Source organism: Gymnoscopelus braueri (assembly GCF_963280865.1).
Source record: "Gymnoscopelus braueri genome assembly, chromosome: 4".
NCBI lineage: Eukaryota > Metazoa > Chordata > Actinopteri > Myctophiformes > Myctophidae > Gymnoscopelus > Gymnoscopelus braueri.
This window is the reverse complement of record NC_137605.1, coordinates 20175343-20203255: the sequence shown is the minus strand read 5'-3', so window position 1 is coordinate 20203255 and position 27913 is coordinate 20175343. Positions and strand designations below refer to the sequence as shown.

Genomic DNA, 27913 nt, shown 5'->3' with positions numbered 1-27913 from the left:
CTGCAGTGAAGCTTTAGCCAAACCCGCTTTCATTTTGACATGTTCAGGGATGCTGTCCAGTCACCATGGGGTTGGGTAGTCACTAAACACATGGATGTACTGTACAGTAACCTGATTACATTAAGTTGCTAACTGTCATCAGTTACAGCTACTGTGAATAAGATAGGACTCAAATTACGGATACTTTCTTTTAAATATAATTTCTTGTTGGATTACTTATTGCTGAATTATGCTTTGTTATTGTATTATAGATCATTTTTACAATGGTTGTCAATGTCATGGCTGTAAGTGATGATAATAATACAAGTCACATCACACTCTAAATTACAATACATTTCACATTCTCCTTGATATATTGATTTGTTGCAAAATAATCCAACCGTAACTGAAAGTAATCCAATCACTTTAATGAGCTTGAACATTCTAGTGAATTACATTACTAATTACAATTCTCAGCAGATAAGCAGTAACCTGTGACAGGTTAACTTTTAAAAGTAATCCTACCCAACCCTATACCAGTCACACACAACAAAGCAATATTCCACATTCTAAGCCAGGTCAAATGCCTTGAATGTTGCACTAAACTAAAAACAATATACACTTCAAACATTTTGAAACAAGGTGTTGTCTTTTTTTCAGTTGTGTGGAAAGTAAAAAGAAACAAAACAAAAAACAAACAAAAAACATCCAGAATTTCATTTGTGTAAGTTCATGTACACACCAACTTTAGTGTGCGACTGTGGAAGTACTTGTATTGCAGTCTTATTGCAGTCTATATACCCACAACCACATTATTTACGCACAATGTCAAAAGCCATCATAGTAATTTTGCTAAGCATTTGCATGTCAATGTTTCTTTTTACATTTTAGAGCTGTTTTTAAAAAGACTTTACTTTGCAGCCACAGTATTACAGTACCCATGAAGAAATGACTCATTGAAAAAGAGTTACTATGATTTAAATGGATCCCGTTTTTAAGGCAATAATTGGAGCTCAAACACATTACATAACGGACACGAGTCCCAGACTTTTGTATTCCTCACTTCATGTTGGACGGGCTTGCAAAGCAAAAAATCTTTTCAAAAAGCACTCACTTTATAGAACACCCAAAAACATACACACTGGCACATGCATACACAGAGACTCACTCTCTCAGTGCGTGAAAATAAAACTGAAAGGGAAACAGGGTGCACTGCATTTCTCACCCTCTTCCTACACCCTCCTCCAGTTCAGTCACAAGCAAAAGAGCAGCATCAGCAATTCCTGGCACCTGACATGCACGCCATTTTAAGTAAGCTTCAAAACCGCTGCCCTCGTTTCTGCACCTAACGCAGTTCATTTGATATGTGTTAAAGAGTAGTTCACCCAAAAAATTACGTATGTTCTATCAATTACACACCCCATGAAGCCTTCAAATCGTGGAAATTTATTAGTTTTTGTCGCATTCCTGAGCCAATAATTTGATGACTGGCGGAGTCTCCAGTTGGACATTAACATCTTTCCGCCGGTCATCAAATTATTGGCTCAGAATGTGACAAAAAAGAAATCTCCATGAATTCAAGGCTTCATGGGGTGTGTAATTGATAGAAATCAAGTAATTTTTGGGGTGAACTACTACTTTAACGTGTTTATTTGCCCTGTTTCACATGTTGTTTTGTGTATTTCATCTGTTGTGAGTGTGGATTGTGATTTGTGCCCTGATTTGCAACCTCATATTTCCCATTCAGGATACACCAAGTTTTCAGCAATCAGGTCCTTTGTTTTCTACACTAATTAGACAAAGCACTGAAGTGGTAACAGCAGCTGAAGCAACAGTACTACAGTTCACCTGAGCCAACCACAAAGACAAACAAACTAAATATGGACCAGCCTACACTGAGACATTGTTAAATAATAATGATCTAGTAGTTCTGATAAGGGTATTTCTCTCTTAGTGAAATAAAGTTTACCATTAAAATAATATCATACTAGCGGTAGCCTAGTAATGAGACATGTTTGATGGTTAATTGATGTAAAGCATCTATAAGAATGTTAATGTAGTACGTAAAAATGAGGTATATGTATCATTCTCTCCCTGTGACATGAAAGAGATGAGGACATTCAAATATTGTAATAAATTCAAATATTGCTAAACATTTAGACCATTTCTAACGGTTTCATTGTTACATTTTATACATGTATCAGTGCTGATTGTTTAGTATATGTTTTAGCTTTGCCCTCCCTTTATATGTGCAATCGTTCAGAAGCTCAAAAATAGGTGTAGTTACAGTATATACATCAAGCACCGTTGGTGAGATAGCTTTCGGCAGCACTATTTGTCATTGATTTTTAGGTTTTGACAGAAATTCATGGTTAATTCAGACTGCTTATGTTCATTCATTTTGGCACTCGGCTGCTAACATTGTCTTTTCATAGGCCTGTTTCATCTTCTCTTTCAGTTTGATTGTTTCATTTATCCATGGTATGCTTTAAATTCATCTTTGCACAAACCTTCTGCCCTGCTCAGCCGCGGTGACAGGTAATGACAGCTGCCTGGTGCCTGCTGTCTTTCTACGTGTATATGGCTGAGAATAAAACAACTTCAATTCATACACAGCAAAATCCTGAGTGTTGAATTAACTTTTACGCCTACTAATAGACTTTGAAAAAACAAATGTCTAACACCCTCTCACATCTATGTGTCTAGTAGTGCGGCCTTCAGTATGTTCACAGCAAAATACAGAGGCAATGCACCTATTGGTTGTCGACAACGTTCACATCATTGAGCTTCACATGAGCAAGCGCCAACAAGACTAAAGACTTCTGATAATATTAAACATGTTTATCGTAACGCCAAGACGAGAAAGTCTGACTTAACCACATTAACACTAGCACCTCTATTTTGGGGCGAACATTCAGCGAAATTTGCGGATATACAAGCTCACAACACAAGATTTGGTATCGAAGGAAAAAAGGAGGGGACCCAGTATAGACCCCTGGTGGACCCCAGTCAACTAAGTACATAGGGTTTAAGTGGTTAAGACGGCTTGGATTGAGTTTTACGACCACCTTACATCAAACGATTGAGACGGCCGAGCATCCATACGAGCACAATTGACCGTGTTCGCGGGAAGGAAGCCGGGCGGGGAGGGCAAACAGTGAGGAGTAAGGTGGAGGCGCTATGTCCTGTCCTCCCCCTCAATGGCAGGTGAACTAGCAGGAGCAGCAGTGTCAAGACTACACAAAAATGTGTGGGGAATTGGGGAATTGACATAACGACTGAATTGGGAGAAAAGGGGGCAAATATTTGTCTACTCTAAACTGAAAAAAGAGGGGGGGGGGGGCGTGTCTGGCATTAGTTAAACGAACACTCAGGATTTGGCCGTGCGCAGCCCTTAAGGCTGACACTTTATCGTGTGTTTATCTGCCCCTGTGTCAGTGGCAGCAAGACACAGAGAACAGAGCAAGGCCCCAAAGCTGAACCCATCAGCTTCAAGAGAGTACCGGTACGTTATTTACACTATTCACACTGCGCTTGAGGGCAGACAAAGACACTATGGCTGCATTCCAAGCTGAAAACACCAGCACACTTCCCTCTTGATGCCCCACACACTCTGCCGTCCAATGTTTTATTCCCAATCATCACCTGGCTGGGACTTTGGCAGGCAAGCACCGTTACGTTGTATTTGGTACCAGGTGTTTTACCTGCTCAGGTTGAACTGACATCATGAATTAGGGGCCAGAGAATGTTGTCGTCACACTGGACTAAAGAAGGGCTTTCTTCTCACAATCATAATCTGATTGTGTTAATGATGTTCTTGAGAGGGAGGCGAGCGCGTTGCCTTTCTGAGATGCAACCCCAGAGTTCTGAATCACAAACAGAGCTAGCATATAACTGCTTTTGTGATTCTGTGTGCCTTTCATATTTTTGGTTGTGTATTTCTTTTTTTCCTTTTTTTTCTACAATGTTTTTTCTATGTTTCCTATAATGAAGCACTGGACTGAAGCACTAAGTTTCGATACAATTATTGCTCAGGATCTGCCGTGTCTGGCTGACTGTGACGAGGCTAGACAGAAAGCTTGTTTTTAGATTTTTTTGGTGTGATATAACAGAACAAGGCAGTAATGTGGTATTTAAATCATAACAACGTGATAGACTCAGATGTGCTAAGAAATCCCCTTCTATCAATCTCACCAGTACAGAATTGGAGTGGAAGTGGTGAAAACCACTGATATAAGCACTGTATGATAGTAGTACAAACACAGTGGTATGATGAAGCATCTAGCTCGAGTGCGAGCTGCGAGGTAACGTGTCCGTCTGTCACGTGTGTCGGCTGATTGGACCGTTTGTCCACATGCTATACAACCCAAAGGGTCAACACGACAGCAATCTATTACACCACACTGCCTCGTAAAAACAGTGGCCCATCATTCAAAGATATAATCCAACTACCAAAGTTTGCCAACATCAACATGATTCCTAACAGCAACTCACCCTCTTAGCTGCTATTAGTAGACACAACCTCGGCCTAGACATACATGCTGGCAAATGCAGCTGTAATAAGGCCTCTTCTCAAGCATGGGTACTGGGCAGTGACATTTGCATGAAATGATAGTAATAATAACAATAATAATAACACTAATGACGATGTGACCACAATTTCAACAGTATGCGTGAGGTCCTTAAAAAAAAGAAAAAATCAATCACACCCAGAGCCATGGAAAGCCGAAAAACATGTAAACACATGTAAACATGGTGCTTATGATGCTGTAGTAGTAAGGTGTGTAGCGTCTATGTGATACTGTAGCTGGATGAAATGGGAGGAGGTGGTCCTTCTCCTATGGGATGGGAGGGTGGTGTCAGGATTTGGAGGAGCCAGAGGAGGACGCAGGAGGAGACGGAGAGGCGGAGGACTTCTCCCTCTCTCTCTCGCTGTCCTCACCGGGGCCAGGGACTGAAGAGTTACTGAGAGAGAGAGAGAGAGAGAGAGAGAGAGAGAGAGAGAGAGAGAGAGAGAGAGAGAGAGAGAGAGAGAGAGAGAGAGAAACAAACAAGGAGAGGACAGAAGCAAGACAAGTGATTAACAAGGCAGGACAAAAAGGAATAGATATTACATTAAGTCACTCGTCTCACAGGCAGTGTGAGTTGAGTGAGGAGCAATGCCAGCACAGCAGCTGCAGGCTGCATACTAATCAAGGATGTGGTCATTACAGTATAGAGCGCTGTGTGCAGCTTGCGTCGTTTTTCATGAGTCCCAGAAGAGTGCTGGTAAAAGGAAGTGGTAGCAGCACAGAGAGCCTGTAGGCAGCCCAGCCACCTTGAAAAGTGACCGAAAGAGTCACATGTTATTGTCAAAACCCCAAAACACATGGGTTCACTAAGGGGGCTCTATGGTGGCAAAAAGCCCTAAAAGGAAAGAAGGACAGCAGAAAGTGAAGCAGTGCTTCGTAACAGCACTAATGGCTGAATCAACACCCGTGCAGCCACCGCCAAACAAGCAAGCGGATGGGGGAACCCAGCGGCTGACAGCTGTACTCCCCATGACTGGAAGATGGGAGAACCATCATACGTAATTTAGGCGGCTGGATTCAACAGGACACAAGAGAAATGGTGTGACAGTATGACCACTTTTATGAACAAGATACAGCTATATCAAGCTCGCTGAATGAGGGGAAACCATTCCGGTGGGAGCTGTAAGCATTTTCCCCTGCCGAGTGGGTCTAAGGGAGATGCGGCCACCACAGCCTGGCTGGAGTGGTGGAGATATACGGTAATGGGAAGAACGTTTACATTAATGGGGCCAATAAAACGCATATTGAGCACAAATGGAAAAGATGGCCCATTCATAAAACAGCTTGAAAGATAACAGGCATAGCCAGAATGCTGGTCTGCAATCAGCTACTCTGAAAAATACCCATGCTGACTTGGTGAGGTAAAAAAACGAGTGGGATGAGAGAGCACAGCATGGAGAAATCATGTCATTTAGGGTTACATGGTCATGTCTATAGTACTATAGGTCACAGTAAGGTGCTTTTAGGGTGCAAGCAGTGAAGGCAGGTGGTAGGAAGTCAAGTGAGTCTACTAGTACAAGCCTTACTAAGCCTTGGCTTCCCTAGTGGTTGTGGCTGTTAAACTACCCCGTTGGAGGATTTGGTGTAAAGGAAATGGAAAGTAAAAAAATTAATTTATAATTATATATATATATATAAATAAAATGATTAATAAAATGAATAAATAATATTCATGTCCAGTTAACACCGGCAGCCACTGGAAACATGTGGGAAGGTATTTATGCTGACTTGACTTCTGCTTGGAAGTATCATATTCTTAGGGGGAAATCAATAATGGTACTGAGTGCCAAACCACATATTAACAACAAAATGTTTCAGTACGTTTGTATACCATTATTATCATATTAACAGCACCATACGCACATTCACTCCGACAAAGAATAAACAGTTTGCACTTGTTTGGACACTGCCGGCACATACTGTAGCTCTTGTACACACATGCTACCATCCACGGTGATGACCGAAATGGTTAGATGATAACTACAAAATGACATCACTGAGCAGCGGTGATATAGCCTGGCTCTAACCCCTGAATCGCTTAGCCTCGCATTCAGATATCTAACCAGATATCTAACCGGCCCAATCGGAATCGGGACCAATCGCCAAAGAGTCCCACTTTGGCCACGCCCCCATCTCAGAAAACAGCTGCACTCAGAGGGCTCTCAGACTGAATAATGGAGTGAAACAAAATAAAATTCAGGCTGAGTGTCAGGCTAGCGGTGATAAGCGGTCTCCTGGTAGCTCGTGCCAACTCTCCAACGTTTGTTGGTCTCTAAAGACAAATTGTGATTCATTCTTTCTGACCAGCGGTGAAAGCATTGGGAGCAGACGTGGGTTGAGGAGTTTATACAAATAATTTGTCCCCCTCTAATGACCATGCATAAACACAAACTGTCAAATAATACCAACACATCCTACCTCCGTGACAAAAAAAGTCTGAAATCCAGGTATTAAAATATACACGCAAGATGTACATCTAGCATACATTAATTCCATCAGATTACTGAGTGGGGGAGGGGAATCACCTCAGTTTGGTTGGCAGTAAAATTGGTATGAAAGGTGTCTTATCAATAAGGAAGTAACAACAGTTAATTACAGTAAGGACACTATCTGACATGGTTAATGTGTGCACTCATATTATTTCTTTTTGTCCTGCGTTATGCATGCACTGTTGAGGGTGTATATTGTTCATTATTGATGGTGTTTCTTTTGAGTGTGATGTCTTTTACCCTGCTGTATCTACAGTACTTTTTTCGTGCCCTGTAACTGAATCTTAAGCTGCTGTGCTGCCTTTGGCGACTGGATTTCCCTCACAGGATAAATAAAAGGTATTTTCTTATCTAACTTGTGGGTCCTTGACATGAACATGTGTGAGAGCCACTGGTGTATATTAGTGCTGTACCAGTCTCCACTCCGTGTGATGAGTCTCCTGCAGGTCTCCATCTGAACATCCAGTCCTCTCTTCATGGAACACATCTCCATGTACTCATGCAGGTGACGGTTCATGTCACTCTTGGCTGTAGCCAAGTCAAACTGGGGGGGAACCACAGCCACATCAACATTGTAATCACAATAATAATCATCATAATCTCTTCCAGCACATGGCTACGTACTGAAAAACATGCAGGTAGCGTACGTACACACAAACTCACATCAAGGCAAACACAATCACGGATCAACACTCAACACACAAATGCACACTCGATCATACTCTCTGTCACTCTCACACACACACACACACACACACACACACACACACACACACACACACACACACACACACACACACACACACACACACACACACACACACACACATCTATCTATTGGTCAATCCATAGATAGATAGATACTGTAATGTGTGAACAGTAACACACAGACGTATGAAAACCTCACCTCGATCTGGTCAATGGTGTTCTGGTATTCCATCTCTCTGGACTTGAACAGACATTCTGTGTCATTAATCACCTGCTCCAGACAGTCCTCCTGCTGGAGAGAAAGGACACAGCAAGGACACTTTGGTACAATGAAGACAGTGGGTTTCAATGAGAAGTACATATTGTCGCTGTTGAGCTTGTAGATCAGATATTTTTGCTACTTTTGTGTGACACTGCAGCATGGCAAAGTAGGGCATATATTTACAAAAAATAAACATGAAAAGTTGAAATGTCGAGATATGAGGTTTCTGTCCGACAGCCACGATATCAAAAGATAACACATGTTAACCACTTAAAGGACAAGACCACTTTGGTAGAGGTTTGGGTTGTGTAGTTGCCATGATGTAACTCCAAAATAATTGCTCCATTGATTAGAAATTGATAATTGAAAATATGATCCTCATTGACTTACATTGTATGGTAAAACAGCTCTCAAAGTCAATATTTTAGCACATAAACGAACGCAAACAAAGTTGATGACTTCCAGATGATTTTGCTATTTTTATTAAGAAGAAAACCCAGACTGGATCGACGGATCTGGATCCGGATCTTCAAATAGTAAAATCAGCAGGAAGTTGACATTTTTATTAAAAAGACAAACAGTACTGGGTTTGGTGATGTTCTATATTGTCTGAATCAACTTTGTTTGTGTTCGTTTACTTGCTAAAAGAGTGACTTTGAGAGCTTAAGAACTACAACAATCATAATTCTTTATCACACTATACTACAACATAAATATCAATAGCAAAAGCACAGTACAACCCCCCATTGACCTCCTGACTATGGTCCAGCCCAATATACTGAAACGCACCAGGTACTGTTAAGCATTCAATCAAACTCAACAATAAAACCTCACAACATACATATTGCACTCTATATTGCACTAAGGTGAACTGTGCAAATTAGTGAAAGTGCCAATGTGCTGTGCAAATATCAGTCAATAAATGAGGGTTATAGCAAATATAACAGAGGACCTCTTTCTGTTACAATACACCAGGTTGAAAACGGTAAAGGGGCCACACACCTCGTGAATATGGCTAAATCAATAGATTAGTTATGTGTGTTTCACCACTGACTTTATACTTCATACTTCAACTTCATGTCACACAACAAAAATAGTCAATCTAGAAGCTCACAACGCACTGCATCCCGATGCATTGTGGGCTTGCCTTGTAGATCTGCTATTTTTGCTCAATTCTGGATTTTTCTGTAATTTTTTTAAAAAGATCGCCTATAATGACGTGCCCAAAATAGGGAAGTGAGGTTGAAAGTGGTTAATGACCACTTGAGCCTTCATCAGAGCACGTCTCACCTGTCTAAATTGTGGCATGTGATATTATTTGGAGCATGAACTGAACTACAAATGCCATTACCTTTCCAAATTACTTTATTGCCAAATAAAAATATATTAGAGCTTCTTCCCACATGGAGAATGATAAAGCAGTAGCACGTAGCGGTAAAGACAACATGTGTTTGTGTGGAAAGCATCCAGTGATACGACACCAAATAACAAATGTATGACTCTTAAAACATGGCAGACATTATTCGATAATCTAATCGAATTACACTGACTAATGCGTCTTCGTCTGTGTCTCTCAAGGGGACAGTGGAGGCTCAGATGGCACACAGTGGCTGACTGAAACCAAATACCTGCACGCATTTATCAGTATCAGTGCCTGATGAAGACTGTATCTGAGTGCAGGTGTACATGTGTGTGTCTGCAAACCTTTTTAACTGTACTGCATGTGTGTGTGTGTGTGTGTGTGTGTGTGTGTGTGTGTGTGTGTGTGTGTGTGTGTGTGTGTGTGTGTGTGTGTGTGTGTGTGTGCGTGTGTGTGTGTGTGTGTGTGTGTGTGTGTGTGCGTGTGCGTGCGTGCGTACATGCTAAACTTGCTTTTTAAGAGCCCTGCACAGAAGCGCAGTGAAGGTCATTAGACCTGTACTGATAAATACTGGACAGACAACCACACTAGCTGCCATTAGCTCACCATACCAACCCATGACAACAACACTTCTAAAGCACTGGAAGGTGACCACGCAATGCTATAATTCAGTGGTTCTCAACCTGTGGCCTGGGGCCCACTGGTGGGCCGTGAAGATATTGCAAGTTCTATGATATCCTACCTAAAAACCTAAAGATTAAAAAAACGGTTTAAAAGAAAGCTGAAGAGCTGAGAACCGCTGAGAAGTAGGACTTGAACCCACTTGCTTGTGTGAACTGTATGTATCACTGTTTTATTTCACAGAATTAGAAGGTCAAATGACCGAAGGTTTGCATTAAAACTCAGTGTTTTGAGTGTGTGGTTGCTGTTTGTAGTATTTCCCAGAATTACAAAAATATATGTTTGAGATGTTTAATTTCATTCACGAGGCCTAATGTGGCTGAACACAGCCGAGGTGGCAACGTACCTCTCCTGGCTTGGGGTCAGGGGGCAGAGTGCATCCTGGGAAGTCCTCCCACAGGAGCAGGGTCTCCTCTGTCTCCTCCCATGCCAGACTGTCACAATCATCGTCAAACTCGCACTCCCTCCTGTGAGATACACACACACACACACACACACACACACACACACACACACACACACACACACACACACACACACACACACACACACACACACACACACACACACACACACACACACACACACACAAATGAGGGGTGTGAATATCAATACACTTGAGTATCACAATATTATATTTTGTGATACTCCATCCTCAAAAACACTGTATCTTTCTAATTAATTAAAAATGCTTTACTGATATAGAGGCAAATGTTAACTTCTTTGCTCAGATTGCACAAAAATACGTACATACGTTACATAACAGGGATTGTGATAAATGCATATGCAGATCCCACTGTTCTGATTTTTTTAAAGTTAAATTTTCTAATAATGGTGGCGTGTTCTTTATAATATGACCGTTTTAATCAAGATACATAGCTTTGTGTACAGTATTACAATATATTGCAATATACTGAATCACATGTATTGTGATTATCTGTGATTATAGATCTGTTGCTCTCTTGTTTTGATCTCCTTCCCACTTGCCCCCCACCCCCTCTTCTTCTCCCCCCCCCCTCTTCTTTCTATGGAAACTAACGTTGCGATGGGAACGATGTACAAAAACGAATTTCACCCACTTTTTTACCTTGTAAACCTGTGATGTGACAATAAAACTGATTCTGATTCTGATCATATGTATCGTATCGCCAAATTCTTGAATACAAAGCTCAGAAACTCTAAAACATTATACACAGACAGGATCACACATGGAAAAATACAAACATATCTCACTCAGAAACACTATAATTATGAACTTTAGGCCACTCACAGGTGGTTCAGCATCCTCTGCATCTCTTCATTGATCTGGTTGGCAGAGGAGCCGCCCTCTTCTTTGGCTCCGCCTCCGTCACTCTCGGATGTGCTGACTTGCTCCTCCCCCTCGCTCCCATTAAAGGACACAGGGTTTTGTTTCCGGGAGCGACTGCTGAGCGATGACTGTGTGTTGGGAACCTGAGAATAGAGGAGGAGGCTGATTCAGCATAGAGACGACACTATTACAAGCGTGTGTTCACAGATCTGCAACTATTACTCCAATGTGCCTGGCTGACGTTTCACTTGCTAGCTAGTGAAACACAAGAACTGGGCTGCACCATTGCTGATGAAAGTGGGTTACTGGGTTGTACAATGTCCTGGTATTCAGCCCTTGTGCAATGGTGAGTAGTAGACAAGGGCACGGTGCAACAACAGCTGATCAAATATGATTTGTTTTGATTAATTGTCGATTACAGAATTGTGAATTGCTCTACTTGAGAGCCAGTCAAGCAAAACACTCTCCCACCAACAAACCCATAGGGAGTCCAGCTGCTTAGTTGTAGAATACATCCAGGAATAGAAACACCCTCTAGAGACTATAGTTGCTGTCTACAGTTGGCTTCTTCAATGCAGCTGGATGCTGATTTTTGATTTTCAGCATTATTTTCATTTGGGCTGCTGGAAATACTTCTTGCACCACTGATAGAATGTGTATATATCCAAGGCCCCAAATGCCTATAGTGGTCGGCTTCACCACTCAGGAATGACAGAAACCCTGCAGCACGCCTGTATGCAGCTTGGCCAATCACAAGTCATGTTTTTGCACAACAGCCTGTCACAGCGCAGCAATTTACGCGTAGGTTCAAGATGGCGACATCCTTTAATGCACCAAACAATTACAGTGCAAAGGTTGCAACTTTGCAAAGTAATAAACTGGTCCCTGGTGGATTCCCAGTTGTGTTCTGTGCTGTAATTTCTCATGCAAGGTACTATATTACGTCAAAGGAAATTACAAGGAAAGGCAAGTTTATTTGTATTGTTTATTTGTAAAGTGAATGCGGGGCCACCCTAGTGTAGCGTTTTAGAGCACACGCCTTTCGTGCGGATGGCCATGGGTTCGAACCCTGCCTGGGGCTGCATGCAGTCGCAACGCCAAATCAAATGGGTTCAGACCTGAGCCAAGTCTCCTGAGCCTGTCCTGGACGGGGGTCTTCAGACGTAAAAGCGGATTTGTATAGTGAATGCACAAAGGCGATTCAAAATGCTTTACATAAGGCATAACAAATTATTTAAAAGCATATGAAGGTGAATATGGTACTGTGTAGCTACCTGGTACATCTGGATGTCTTCACAGTTCCTCTGCTGTGCCACGTCACAGAGACGAGCCGTGATGTCAATGCGACGGCAGATGTCCATGTCTACTTTCATAGCCTTCTCCTGGATCTTACTGTCCAGCTCTGACAGGTTCTAGAAGGAGGTGGGGGAGGAGAGTGGAGAGTGGAGAGAGAAGAGGCACATGAACATGGACTACACAATTACTGGTGTTCAACAGAAATGTAATTGACAAAATGAGCAATAGTCAAGACAATGCTTCACAGTGTGCCTCATATGTTTCCTATTTAAGTTTATGTACTGTATATGCTTCCTATTTAATGTTCCTTTACCATTGAACCCTTCCTACAGTATACATGGTAGATATAGTATAGGTCTATAATAGGCCCTGTTTTTATTCCCCTCTCCTCTATACCAAATATTTTCGACGAAAATAGCCAATCTACAAGCTCACAATGGGGCACATTGTGATGCCTTGAGTGTTAGCTAACCAAATTCCTTAGCTGTTCATACTGTACTTACAGTATGAAAGAATAAACTGATTCTGATTCTGTGCTTTCCACAGATTGCTCTCCTCTCCTCTGTTGTGTGTCCATAGCTTGTCTGTGCAGTGTGCACCAAAACAATAACGGTGGTGGGACAAAATGGCAGTTTCTTTCTCCCCTCTCCTTCCATCATACAGTGTTGACTGTCTCAGGATTTATGGACAAATAGTATTTGATAAATATGTGCAGTTGGTCTCATGACGGTCACAGCTGCACTCCGGTGGATGGTGGCTCCACAGGGTTACAGTATGTTGGACTCACGTTGCTCATGAGGCCTTTGAAGACAACCAGCTCTCCTTTGAGCTGCTGCACCCTGACAGCCAGCTCATCCTGACAACCCTCGCTCTCCTGCAGGTCCTGTACACACACACACAAAAAAAATCAATGTAATGAGGAACAGAGGTGTGGAAACATCACACCTACAACACAAACACCCACACATACTTTCTTTAACTAAAGACCTCTACACACTGTACGATATTTGAAATGGTCGGCGAGTGAACAGATCGTTAAGCATTTCACATTGCACGAGTTTCTCTCTTGAAATCGGGCTAAATATATCGTTGTGATTCTCGCACGATTGATTGGTCGGCAACAGGGGTTCACTGATTGCAATATATTTCACCACGATGTGATCCCGACCCAATACATACATTTGTTTTTATTACAAACGTCTCACGGAAACGTGAAAGGCTCCCGTGATATATGCGCGAGACCGAGACAGGACGCTAATGATTGACATTAAATAATTCTCAATTTCTCTGTATTTCTCTCTCTCTCTCTCTCTCTCTCTCTGAAACAAACATTTCAAAAGTCAACCAGGGTGCAATTCAGATTAGAAGCAGTGTTGCCGTGTCCGCTTATTATAAGCGAGTTGCTTGTAAAAAATATTGGTGGTTGCGTTTCTTTTTAGCTTATTTCCAAAGTGTAGTTGCTTATTTGGCTTTATCTCTTAATGTTGTTGTTTTTCTTTGAAAATAGCTGCGACGCGTTGTGAGCTTGTAGATCGGCTATTTTATTTGAATATAGGTTTAAAGTGCTCATGCAGCCTTTTGTTGGGCTTGTTTTCATAGACCTGGTTGCTTATTTCTCACGCAAAAGCTGGCAATACTGTTCAGAGATACATACGTGCGTCACACGCACGCACGCACGCACGCACGCACGCACGCACGCACGCACGCACGCACGCACGCACGCACGCACGCACGCACACACACACACACACACACACACACACACACACACACACACACACACACACACACACACACACACACACACACACACACACACACAGCTCTCTCTCTCTCTGTCTGCAAGCCCTATTCCTCTCTAATAATAAACAGCCCCATCGTCGAGCAGGCTCGCTCACTCTATCAATCTGTTTTAGCATGTTTAACTAATACAGGACTGGACTGTCTGGACAGTAATATTGCGGTTCTATGCGGGAGGACTAGCCACGGTGCGTGGCTGTAATGTGCTCTCATTGGCTGTAGCGTGCACTAGATCCGGGCCGATAGCCCCAATTATCCAACAAGTTTGAAATCTAAAAGTTATCGGGAACCCCTCGCCGACCGTACTTTATCGGGGTGTTTCTTCTCGGAGTACCTTACACACTGCGCGATCAACACCTCGCCGAGGGATGCCCGATCTTAACTGAGATCGGTGGTTTTGTCGGCGAACACCAAAAGATATCCCCGATAGTGAAATCGGGTCAAATATCGTACAGTGTGTAGAGGTCTTTACTCACGAGCGTGCGCATGCGCGCGCACACACACACACACACACACACACACACACACACACACACACACACACACACACACACACACACACACACACACACACACACACACACACACACACACACACACACACACACACACAGAACATCCTGAATAGATAATGCATGATTTATACTTGGTTGCGGCGCACCACACCTTTTCTGTGTGAGACACTGCCATGCAACTAAGTATAAATCTGGCAAACCTCTCCTGAGGATCTTTACACATGATTACTCTATTTGACAGATCACTGTTTATTTTGCTCTCTGCTGCACTACACAGGAGTCCACCAGGCATCAGTTTGCTGCATGTGGTCCCCTGTTGATACCAACCTGCCTGCAAAAGTGGGTCACTCACGCACCGCACATTACTGGCAGTCATACACACACAACACACACACACACACACACACATGCATACGCGCGCGAGCAATCACGCAAGCATGCATGCACACAAATTCCTGGCACTGCAAGTCTACGCAAGTACACGCACACTGTGATGCCCCACATTATAGTCTGGTCTAGTCACACACACATACACCACACACACACACACACACGCACACACACACACGCAAGCACGCACACACGCACAAACATACATACATACACAAAAAGACACAAACACAGCTACAGGAATTCTAAGAAATCTGAAACAGGAAATACTAAAATGGTAATCCTTTTGAGATGAAGTCATATTTACTGACAGCAAGTGGCATGCTCCTATCAAAATGGTCAGTTATCTTTACGGTCAGTCCGGTTGTGACGTTAGGCAGTTAAGCTATTGCAGGAATTGGATAATTGCAGTAAACAACTCATAACCCCCCCCCCCCCCCCCCCCAAGAAAACGACTTATGACAAGTACTTTGTGCTTGCCAATACAGTCCCATCTCAACCAAAAAACTGATGTATATAACTAAATTTGTAACTATAAATGTGTAGGCTGTCTCATTTGTTTTGTTTAAAATCAATATCATAACAAACATATACGAAGCACCTTTCACTGCTATATGCCTATAGACAGACCATAGAGACAAGTGCTATGCCATCATTAGGTTAGCTAACAGTCTTAGGCTAAGCGCAGTACATGCTATTAAATTAGGTTCCCTTCACACCCAGGAGTCAGTGAGTCAGTGAGAAAGTGTAAAGCTGTCAACCATTGAGTCCTCAGACACAGCAGCCTAGCTACACATATTGCACTGCTGGCCTGCCAGCCTGGACAGCCCTATGGATGAGAGGCTCTCCGGTTAGACAGCTAGGGCTGTCACCATCATGACATTTTACTTGACGATTAATCAAGCATATTTGTTTGCCGTTAAGGCTTTGTAAACAAACATTACACAGGGCAGATATGACAAACAACTTAAAGGAGGAGTTCACCCAAAAAATTACTTATTTTATATCAATTGCATGCCCCATGAAGCCTTGAATTCATGGATTTATTTTTGTTTTTGTCGCATTCCTAAGCCAACAATTTGATGACCGTGTGTATTTCCGGTAGGAGACACAAAGAATCTACTTTGTGTCTCCTACCGGATACATTAGTCGGTAGGAGACGGGAATCAAATTATTAGCTTAGGAATGCAACAAAAACTAAAACAAATCCATGAATTCGAGGACTGGCATATTTAACAATTTCATACTTTCTGAATATTTAAAACATTGTGGAAATAGCCAATCGACAGTACAAGCTGTGAGCTTGTAGATCGCTAAGCAGCAAGCTGGATAGGCTTCATAGGAGGAGGTGGGACTTCTGCTTTATTTTCTGTGGATTTTCAGCGCTTCCGATGAACAGGCTCAAGCATTTTGTAAATTGTGCGGGCCAACAGCCTGTCTCGGGAGACTAATGAGAGGGGTCAACCTACACATCCTGCACTGCTAACCTGCCCCCCTGGACTGCCCTGTGGATGCACTCATGCACATACTGTCATTTTTCTTGTACGTATACACACCTCCTGTAGGTCTGTCATCTTCTGCTGTAGATCCACCCTCATGGTGTATTCCACCTCCCATCTAGCAGAACAGAGACACATACAAGGAAAAGGCAGTGATACTTTAAATTAATCTAAACATGAGTAAAGTTGGACATAAAGGATCAGTGGAATGAGTCGGCGTTTTCTCTACGTAACATTATAATAGAACTATTACCAAGATCATAACAAGCCTTGTGATCGATCATTGCATGGCAATATGAGCAGCTTAGTGAGTACTGAGTAGTAGTGTGTGTGTGTGTGTGTGTGTGTGTGTGTGTGTGTGTGCGTGCGTGCGTGCGTGCGTGCGTGCGTGCGTGCGTGCGTGCGTGCGTGCGTGCGTGCGTGCGTGCGTGCGTACACATGCACATGTGATTGAGTGACTGACTGCTCGTGTGACAGACTGTATTTTCTGCCTAACAACTCCTGAATTGCACTTCGTTTAAAAGCCTATGAGATGGCCATGTCAGAGCCATCCATGACAGCAAACTGGGTGTGACTCTATCCAACAACACACACAGGCCCGTGCGGAGCCGTGCTCACTGCGGAGACTAGTACAGTACAACCTCTTATATGATTGCCGTTTTAAAATGCAGAATGCTGCGGCACAGCCCGGGGACTACGGGAAAGCAGTGGAAAACTGAACCCAAAAGGAACTGATGTACAGAGCAGAGAGAGAGAGAGAGAGAGAGAGAGAGAGAGAGAGAGAAAGGAGTGTTGTCATGGAGAAGCTTGGTGGTGGTGTGATGGGGTAAGGTGAGAGAAGTGAGAGGGAGAAAGAGGAGAAGAACCCCTCCTGCAAGCCAACCCACGCTTTAGCAGCTATCACAGCCCGCAGCCCGGTGCTGCATTGCAGATACTGTGTGGATCGTAGAGAGGAGACTTACGCAGTGGAACCAAGGAGAGAGAGAGAGAGAGAGAGGCGGGGGGGGTTAGAGTACGTGTAGGTTTGTGTGCGCATGTTCACGTGAGGTACACAGCATGACAGGGGCTCGGGGGGTGTGTGTGTGTGTGTGTGCGCACATGTGGAGGGGGGGGAGTGTATTCATGTGGGCATACGTGAGTGTGGGCATGTGAGCAAGAGTAGGAGGGGGGTGGGGTAGCGTGTAGGACAAGGAGTCAGGGGAGGGACTGATGCTGACGGCAGAGCAAGGTGGGGAGAGATTCTCCTGGCCAGAGAAAAGACATGACTGTGCAGGAAAAGAAGGGGGAGGAGGGGGCGGGGGGGGCAGAGGGAGGAGAGAAGAGGGGTGGGGGTTAAGTGGTCCTTGTGTGAACAATCACTTTGTCAAAAGCGTAGGGGGGTAGGGGGGTAGGGGGGTTTCAGCAGGGTAGGGTACAGAAAAGTGAATCCAAGAATCACTGCAAGCTTTTGAGGAAAATGATACTTGCGTGTGTTTTGTGTCCCTAAGGCTTTGGCCTGAGGTGCATGGACTAATGTAATTTTATTTCTCAAGACATTATTCAAGAAAAAGGCTCCTGGGAGCAATAACAGAGATTCCTCTGTTAATCACTGGAACCCTAGCGTCCCTATGCTGGGGTGAACATTAGCAGATATACAAGCTCACAACGCGTCGCTTGTAGATCGGCTATTTTTGGCAAAGAGATTGGGTGTAGAGGGGAAAAGGAGGGTATCTAATATAGACCCCTGGGGTCAAATAAGTATAAAGAATGTGTTTAAACTGGCAATTGAGAGACATTTTTGACTGAGAAGACCATCAGATATACAGATGTATAGTGGAGTTTAGCATTGACCTAGTTCAGGTGGGATAGCCGTAACTCAGGAGATAACTTTTTGATTTTGTTTTTGGGGCAAAACGTTTTACAAGCTCCTTGAGGTTTTGTGTGACCTGCACAAATTCCACCATTGTTTTTTCTGACAGGACACCAGCCCTATTCATTTCTAATGGGAAATGACACTTTTCCTGTTTCGTAATGTTCCTGCTCACAGTCCTGAGACAGGCTCATTATGTAAAGATGGACAACCTGGAAACAATGGCAAGCGCAGCTTCATTCAGGCCTGATTTATACTCCGCTGTACAATGGTGTCGCGCGCACCAAAAATATCCAATCTACAAACTCACAAAGTGACGCGATGTGGCGTTGTGAGTTTGTAGATGTGCAAACATGACACCATCATATGAACTATAAATTAAAGCATTCTGTTGACCAAGACAAACAGATTAGCAGATTTTGTGAAACATTATCTTACCTAACTAAAATGAAATATGCATTTTGCATATCTGTTGTTGTGCTGATGTTTATTATTGTTGTCTATTATTGTTGCTGTACTGCCTCCCTACCCAGTTTGAATTCATTGTTTGTCATATGTTGTATATACATGTGTTGTATGTAATAAAATATATAATTAAAATGTATGTATGTAATAAAACATACATACACATACTACATACATACATACATACAGAGTTCATCGCTCTAAAATAACTGATATAAACTGCTTACTTACTCATAGAGCCCCTTGTTCTAAAAAACGCAATTGAAATTCCTAATCACAGTTAATTGGTCAGCCATTCACAGTCTGTCTCTGTAAATTATTGAATCAAAGTCTTTTACAGAATGGATCCTCTAGTAGCAACCGATTGATAATTTATTGATTATTGATTGATTGATTTAGGAACACAATGGAAACAACAAGTCCCCAGGACTTTTTTGTGTTATCTTTTTAGCCCAAATGTCTGACTGTACCTTGTGCTGTTCCATTGCATGTAATAGATCTCAGTCTGTCTACATGAAGAGGCAGGCTATTCCACGTTTTCACCCTGTTCCCTTCTTCATAAAGGGCCCACTGTCCTGTTGTCACTGACAGGAACACTGCTCTGACCAATGCATGCTCGCTCAATTACACATAATAGAGAGGAATTCAATGATGGCCACTCTGCGCCCTGGGGCAGAAGGGCCAGCGATTATTTCAGGCCATGAATAATACTTGTGGGAGGAACTTTAATTCCAACAGATTCTTGACACACTTTACAAGACAATGCCTGTTTGTAGGATGTTAGCAATTTAATGTAAGGAAACCCCCTGTATGCCATATATTGAACCGTGATGAGGTCCTTTGCCCCATATGGTATCAACCTGAATTCCAAACCAGAATTATTCTCTACTACAGTCTACCACCAGGATTAATGTTGTGCTTCTTTTGGTAAACATGAACGTGAAGCTCTGTCCTTGCATCTTGACTGTTTTCTTCTTACAAATACTCCATTCTATTCCATTCAATTGGTTGACCCAGGAGGGCTGTTCTTAAAATATCCCTAATGTGTTGACCTTTATTCTCCTTTTATATTTAGCACACAGGGAGTGATCATGTTTGATACATGTATGTCCAGCAATGCCATCTGTCGCTCTGGTCAGACGACCCTGACGTGAATGCAGCGGACAGGGTCAGGGTTGGCGGTGATGGATGAAGGAGCTTTCTGCTGACTCTACTTCTATAGGAGACAGCTGCTCTCATCACAGGTTTATGGCCTCACTCACTCCTCCAAAGTGGAGCATAATGCAACCACTTTGGGTTTTACGTATAGGCCTATTCAGCTGCCTTGACCATAACTTGGAACGTATGGTCAGGCTTTGTCCATCTTTATGCACAGACATGCCTATAGCTGGTGTGCAGATGTAGTACCGACGTACCGTTAAAGTTCCACTTTAACAATTCATAAGAGAAATTGTTGCCAATAATCAGGTTGTTTTTTATTTTCTGGCAACACTGCAAGTCAGCTCAAGGCAGTTATTGTGACACCGAGTTGTGTGATGTTACTTTTGTGTTGCATTATATTAACTTTTAAATGTTCATGTTGTCTGCGGTATTAATGAAGGACATATTATGCAAGATAAAGGCATGAAATATGATTTCTACAGCAGAAATGACTGTATAATAATACATGTTATTTACCTGCGTTTATACTCATCTCTTTCCCTCTTCACTTTAGCCAGGACGTTGTACAAGGCTCTGATCTCTGGAGTAATGGTGTCAATCTGGACCCCAACTCCGTCCGGATGCTGCCAGGACACACCGGGGCTGGTCACGTGTTCCACGCCGGTACCAAACTTGCGGGTGTGGTTGTAGGACCAAATGGTACCTGGAAGGAACCGCGGGGGAGGATTGGTTGATGTTCCTGGGCCTGGAAGGAACCGTGGGGGAGGATTGTCTGATGTTCCTGGGCCAGAACCGGTGCTGGAGAAGGTTTTGGAGCCACTGGGGGAATCCACATTTGGAGTCGACAGGCTGATGGTGATCGTTGGGTTCGCTCTGGGGTTCTGTTCGGTTGGGTTCGAAGCAGGATTTTCATTCCTGATTCCGGGAGAGAGTACATGTGTTGATGTGAGCGGAGGCGTGAAGAGCGTGGTGGGCCTCCTGGCAGAGTTGTTTGTGTTGTGGAACGGCAGGGAACCAGGCCTGAGCGGGATCGTGCCCACAAACCCGGTCTGCACACCTGTTTCCTGCGTGTTCTTGCTTTCACCACATCTCCCTTCACAGCCTTTATTGGCGTCGAGCGCCTGTTGCAGCTGTTTCTCCAGGATCTTATTCCTCCGCTCCAGCTCGTGCACCTTGGCCAGGAAGCATCGGAACCTCAGGTTGAGCGTCTTGAGGACGCTGATGTTGGACCCCAGGTCATTTCTGAGGGCCATCGCTGCAGGGGGTGGGGGTGGTGGCAGCGCGCGGTGCAGGTGGAGGTGGTGGCCGTAGATGTTGTGATGGCGGTAAGGAGATGATGCCTGTTGTTGTGAGGAGGGCGCGGTGAACTCGAGCGCGGGCAGATCGTGGCCCAGAAGGCCCACCTGTCCCTGCTGGTGGTCGCCCAGCAGAAAGGACGCGGGGTCCGCCGGTCCGCCGAAGACGACGTCTGGCAGGAGGCCGGACGGAGAGTCCGGGTGGCTGGATGATGCTGTGTTTTGATGCTGATGCTGCTGATGATGGAGAAGCGCGTTGCCTCCCAACAAAGGATTCATGCTATGGTATGGAAAACTAAAGCGCTGCAGATCTGGCATGAACACGGACGGGGATTAACTGGCTTGTTACAGTTGAATATACAGTAACTGGGTTGAATGATATTTAGCTCAAAAAAGCCTACCGAGATAGACTGTGCGCGCAAGGTCTGCGATTGTCCGATGATGTAAGCGTTTCTAATTGAGAATCTTAAAGCTGTCCGGTCTAAACATAGGCTGGATCAGTCCTCTCGCCCTCGATTTAGCGGTTCCAGCGACAACAAAACATAGGAAAACGTACTAAACTAAATAATAAATACGACAAAAGGACAAATCCGATATATCTTCGCGCGAAAAAAAACGTTCCGTCAAATAAATGTAATTAGTTTAAAGACAAGCGGGTGCGGAGCTCTTATGAATAAAAGTGGAATCAGTGAAGTTCCCTTTCCAGCAATAAGATGATGTGACCGCAGCAAGTGCTGCGGGATTTGGATAAGGAGAGGGTTACCGTAAATACTCTACTAGAGGAGCTGCGCTCCATTCACTTTTCTCCTTCCATTGGTTGAAAGAAAGCAAATAAAAAACGAAATCAATAATATATATATATATATATATATATATATATATATATATATATATATATATATATATATATATATATATATATATATATGATCACCAATAAATAATAATTTATATTGGTAATAATTGGTTTGTTATGTTATGTTGGAGTTTTGTAAATAGCAAAAAGACTAAATTAAATCCTATAATTGACACAGTAGTACAAAATAGCCTATTTGATGTATACGAAAGAGATCAAAAGCCAACCTAGTTTCAACCTATTTCATGAGCTTCAATTAGGCTATACACTTCAGGCACACAAATGTATACATTTTATGTTATGTTGAATACCTATTATTGTAGGCTATTGTTTGTGTTGTTATTTTTTTCTTCTCTCAGTTTCTGTCTGTATGTCATTCTCTCTCTCCATCGGTGACGTGTCCAGGGGGTGGTCTCCCACTCACACCTAAAACAGTGACTAGTCTTCTGTTCTGGAGGTGGACATTTTCAACCATCTCTGCCATGCCTCTGCCCCTTCCATGCCCTGCTCCTATTTCCCTCCAGCCAATCTCCTACTCTCCCTTCTACCTGAGGCCAAGACTCTGATTGCCCTGAGTGCTGTCACCTGTGAGGACCAGCTGAGCCTGGTTGGGTGATGAGCTCCAGTGACTATTTAAACTCTGTCTTTGTGATTAGTGCTGGACCTTAAGTTAGTGTCAGGTTCTATGTATGTACTGTACTGTTATTCTATGTTTTCACAGAGTAAACTCAAGTTTATGTGATCTCCATCTCCTGCCTTTGTTTGAGTTTGAGTTCCTGCACTTGGGTCCTAACACCAGTTCCTGACAATCTCCTTCCTTCGTTACTTCTCCCTCCCTAAATTATTCTTCCTTTTCTTCCCAAAGTTCACCACAGAGGAGCCTCCAGCTCTGAATATTGGAGCGGCTGATGCTCCCTTTTAGTAGAGGCCCTAGGAGGGGTCCACGCGCGACTGCTTTTTTTTTTTTCTAGTTTAGATTTTTGGCATCCATAGGACCTCTAATATTGGGATTTTGATGATCCCAAGAAAAAAAGTGGTCCCAAGTGTGTTTTTTTACCCCTATGAGACCTGGGAGATGGCTGGCTGGAACGCCGGCGAGAGTGTCTTTCGGAGACTGTGGAACGCTCAAATTTAGACGTAGCCCAAAGATAGAGATACCATTTGATTCCAGACAACCTCAGGTTTCCAATTAGACCAACCTTGTCATGCTACCTTGTCGGGAAGGGGGCTAAATACCTAATGATTCAAAGTTAAGACAACATTTTGGCGAGGGAAAAACGACCATCACCATTTTCCAAATGGTCCCTTGAGCTGTCACCTCAATATATGTGAATGGAAATGGGTTAAATGGATACCTACAAGCCTCCCCTGTACAGAAATGTCAAATGTATGCCAATCTCATGCAGTTTTGGGCAAGAACCATGCAGTGTTTTGCATGCAGTACAAATATGTAATTTCCGCCTATTGTAAAAAGGAGACCACTTTACTGCATCTATAGCTGTATGAGACCACTGTACTGTATCTATAGCTGCATGAGACCACTGTACTGTATCTATAGCTGTATGAGACCACTGTACTGCATCTATAGCTGCATGAGACCACTGTACTGCATCTATAGCTGCATGAGACCACTGTACTGCATCTATAGCTGCATGAGACCACTGTACTGCATCTATAGCTACATGAGACCACTGTAATGTATCTATAGCTGTATGAGACCACTGTACTGTATCTATAGCTGCATGAGACCACTGTACTGTATCTATAGCTGCATGAGACCACTGTGCTGTATCTAGACCACTGTGTTGAATCTATAAACCACTGTACTGCATATATAGACCATTGTACTGCATTTATAGACCACATACATTGACCACTGTACTGTATCTAATATAGACCACTATACTGCAACTCAACATAACTTAAATCATTTATTTATAAAGCACATTTAACATGACCAGGTCACCCAAAGTGCTGCACAGGTCGCCACGAAGGCTCGGTAGATGCAGTACAGTGGTCCACAGATGCACTAGAGTAGTCTACAGATGCACTTGAGTGGTCTACAGATGCATTATAGGTGTTCACAGTGGTCTACAGATCACGACAGTGGTCTGCAGATGCATCAGAGGGGTCTACAGATCACAACAATGGTCTACAGATGCAGTATAGGGGTCTAAAGATGCACTAGAGTGGTCTACAGATGCACTAGAGTGGTCTATAGATGCACTAGAGTGGTCTATAGATGCACGACAGTGGTCTACAGATGCACTAGAGTGGTCTACAGATGCACGACAGTGGTCTACAGACACACTAGAGTGATCTACAGATGCACTAGAGTGGTCTACAGATGCACGATAGTGGTCTACAGACACACTAGAGTGGTCTACAGACACATTGTAGTTCATATGTAGACCATGTACTGCATCTGTAGACCACTCTAGTGCATCTGTAGACCACTCTAGTGCATCTGTAGACCACTCTAGTGTGTCTGTAGACCACTCTAGTGCATCTGTAGACCACTCTAGTGTGTCTGTAGACCACTCTAGTGTGTCTGTAGACCACTGTCGTGCATCTGTAGACCACTCTAGTGCATCTGTAGACCACTCTAGTGCATCTGTAGACCACTCTAGTGTGTCTGTAGACCACCGTCGTGCATCTGTAGACCACTCTAGTGCATCTGTAGACCACTGTAGTGCATCTGTAGACCACTCTAGTGCATCTGTAGACCACTCTAGTGTGTCTGTAGACCACTGTCGTGCATCTGTAGACCACTGTCGTGCATCTGTAGACCACTGTCGTGCATCTGTAGACCACTGTCGTGCATCTGTAGACCACTCTAGTGCATCTGTAGACCACTCTAGTGCGTCTGTAGACCACTGTCGTGCATCTGTAGACCAGTCTAGTGTGTCTGTAGACCACTCTAGTGCATCTGTAGACCACTCTAGTGCATCTGTAGACCACTCTAGTGCATCTGTAGACCACTGTCGTGCATCTGTAGACCAGTCTAGTGTGTCTGTAGACCACTCTAGTGCATCTGTAGACCACTCTAGTGCATCTGTAGACCACTCTAGTGTGTCTGTAGACCACTCTAGTGTGTCTGTAGACCACTGTCGTGCATCTTTAGACCCCTATACTGCATCTGTAGACCACTGTTGTGATATGTAGACCCCTCTAGTGCATCTGTAGACCACTGTCGTGATCTGTAGACCACTGTGGACACCTATAATGCATCTGTAGACCACTCGAGTGCATCTGTAGACTACTCTAGTGCATCTGTGGACCACTGTACTGCATCTACCGAGCCTTCGTGGCGACCTGTGCAGCACTTTGGGTGACCTGGTCATGTTAAATGTGCTTTATAAATAAATGTTTTAAGTTGTGTTGAGTTGCAGTATAGTGGTCTATATTAGTTACAGTACAGTGGTCAATGTATGTGGTCTATAAATGCAGTACAATGGTCTATATATGCAGTACAGTGGTTTATAGATTCAGCACAGTGGTCTAGATACAGTACAGTGGTCTCATGCAGCTATAGATACAGTACAGTGGTCTCATACAGCTATAGATACATTACAGTGGTCTCATGCAGCTATAGATGCAGTACAGTGGTCTCATGCAGCTATAGATACAGTACAGTGGTCTCATGCAGCTATATATACAGTACAGTGGTCTCATACAGCTATAGATACAGTACAGTGGTCTCATGCAGCTATAGATACAGTACAGTGGTCTCATACAGCTATAGATACAGTTCAGTGGTCTCATGCAGCTATAGATACAGTACAGTGGTCTCATACAGCTATAGATGCAGTAAAGTGGTCTCCTTTTTACAATAGGCGGAAATTACATATTTGTACTGCATGCAAAACACTGCATGGTTCTTGCCCAAAACTGCATGAGATTGGCATAAATTTGGCATGTCTGTACAGGGGAGGCTTGTAGGTATCCATTTAACCCATTTCCATTCACATATATTGAGGTGACAGCTCAAGGGACCATTTGGAAAATGGTGATGGTCGTTTTTCCCTCGCCAAAATGTTGTCTTAACTTTGAATCATTAGGTACTTAGACCCCTTCCCGACAAGGTAGCATGAAAAGGTCTCATTGGAAACCTGAGGTTGTCTGGAATCTAATGGTATTTCTATCTTTGGGCTACGTCTAAATTTGAGCGTTCCACAGTCTCCGAAAGACACTCTCGCCGGCGTTCCAGCCAGCCATCTCCCAGGTCTCATAGGGGTAATAAAACATTGAAAAAAACACACTTGGGACCACTTTCTTTCTTGGGATCATCAAAATCCCAATATTAGAGGTCCTATGGATGCCAAAAATCAAAACTAGAAAAAAAAATAAGCAGTCGCGCGTGGACCCCTCCTAGGGCCTCTACTATTTGTGTGCCTAGCAAAAATGGTGTTGAAACTTACTTCTCTAATCAGTAGGCTACCATGCATGCAGGCCTGGAACTTGGCATGAGAGGGACATTTGACAGCAAGAGCAATGACAAATGTTTGGCTTGACAACTGTTTCCATGACAGGCAAATACACCCACTTTCCTTATAACTTGATCTTTTACTTGCTGTCTTGCAGTTTCACTCTCTCTTTTTTGTCTTAAAATAACCCACAGAGCAGAAATACAAGCACCAGATTAGAGACATCACCTTTTACATCTAAGGCATAGTGATGCACTTGTTCAGCATAATTTAAGTGCAATAGAATAATAAGCTTCAACTCACTCACAACTAAATTACTAATATTACAAACAACCCATATTAGCATATAACAAAAGGAGTGCGATGGTAAGAACCATCGTGCGCAGACTGTATTCCTGTGATCCTGCGAGACATCAGTTACCACACAAGAAAAAGGACAAAAAGAGAGAGGTGGAATGATTGTCTGTCTGAGGTACAGTTCAAGAGAGAACTTATGCACCTCATACCCCTCCCTGCCCTCTCGTCCAAACAGCATCTTGTGCACAACATCTCTACTAGTACTCCCTGTCCATGATCTGGTAAATAAAAGGGTTGACCATGCAATGGGACCTGGATAACATGGCAGGGATTAGGTCCTGATCATCTGGGTGACTTGTTTGATTGATTGAATACTTTATTAACAAAAAAAAGCGCAGAAAGTACAGTTCTATACAAAATTATGCTAAAAGGATTAAACCCAAGAAAGCACTATGGCTTGTTTCCATTGGGGTCCGGTGTATTCAATTCATGAAAACATTTAATGAGGGGCGGGGGGGTATTTCAGGTGATAGGCTTGGACTTTTTACAGGGGCCAGTTCCGAACTGCAGCCACCGGTAAGTGCTCTTTTAGAGTGGCTTTGAAGGAGAGTTGCTGTACTCTGTCCTCTACCCTGAGCCATCCCACCCTAGCAAATGAGCAGGGGTTAAATGAATTGTAGGTGTGAGGCCAAACAGTAGTCTGA

At 43.4% G+C, this 27913-nt stretch overlaps 1 protein-coding gene across 1 annotated transcript; it reads right to left on the bottom strand.

Moving 5' to 3' along the window:
• Positions 1–28: 28 nt before the first annotated feature.
• Positions 29–22322, bottom strand: iffo1b (intermediate filament family orphan 1b). Its single transcript, XM_080426634.1, has 9 exons — positions 20851–22322; positions 16917–16977; positions 13443–13538; positions 12634–12771; positions 11321–11502; positions 10397–10517; positions 7947–8039; positions 7453–7583; positions 29–4944 (listed from the first exon to the last, which is right to left on the bottom strand). The coding sequence occupies exons 1-9, from the start codon at positions 21945–21947 to the stop codon at positions 4839–4841; spliced, it is 2025 nt and encodes a 674-aa protein (XP_080282760.1). The 5' UTR covers positions 21948–22322; the 3' UTR covers positions 29–4838.
• Positions 22323–27913: the final 5591 nt, after the last annotated feature.

Excerpts from the sequence above, each read along its gene's own strand:
- iffo1b (XM_080426634.1), bottom strand. The coding sequence starts at position 21,947 with ATGCCAGATCTGCAGCGCTTTAGTTTTCCATACCATAGCATGAATCCT. Across the intron at positions 12,772-13,442 it reads TCAAAGGCCTCATGAGCAAC|AACCTGTCAGAGCTGGACAG; the intron begins GTGAGTCCAACA and ends ACCTCCTTCTAG. Across the intron at positions 7,584-7,946 it reads ACACCATTGACCAGATCGAG|TTTGACTTGGCTACAGCCAA; the intron begins GTGAGGTTTTCA and ends GTTCCCCCCCAG.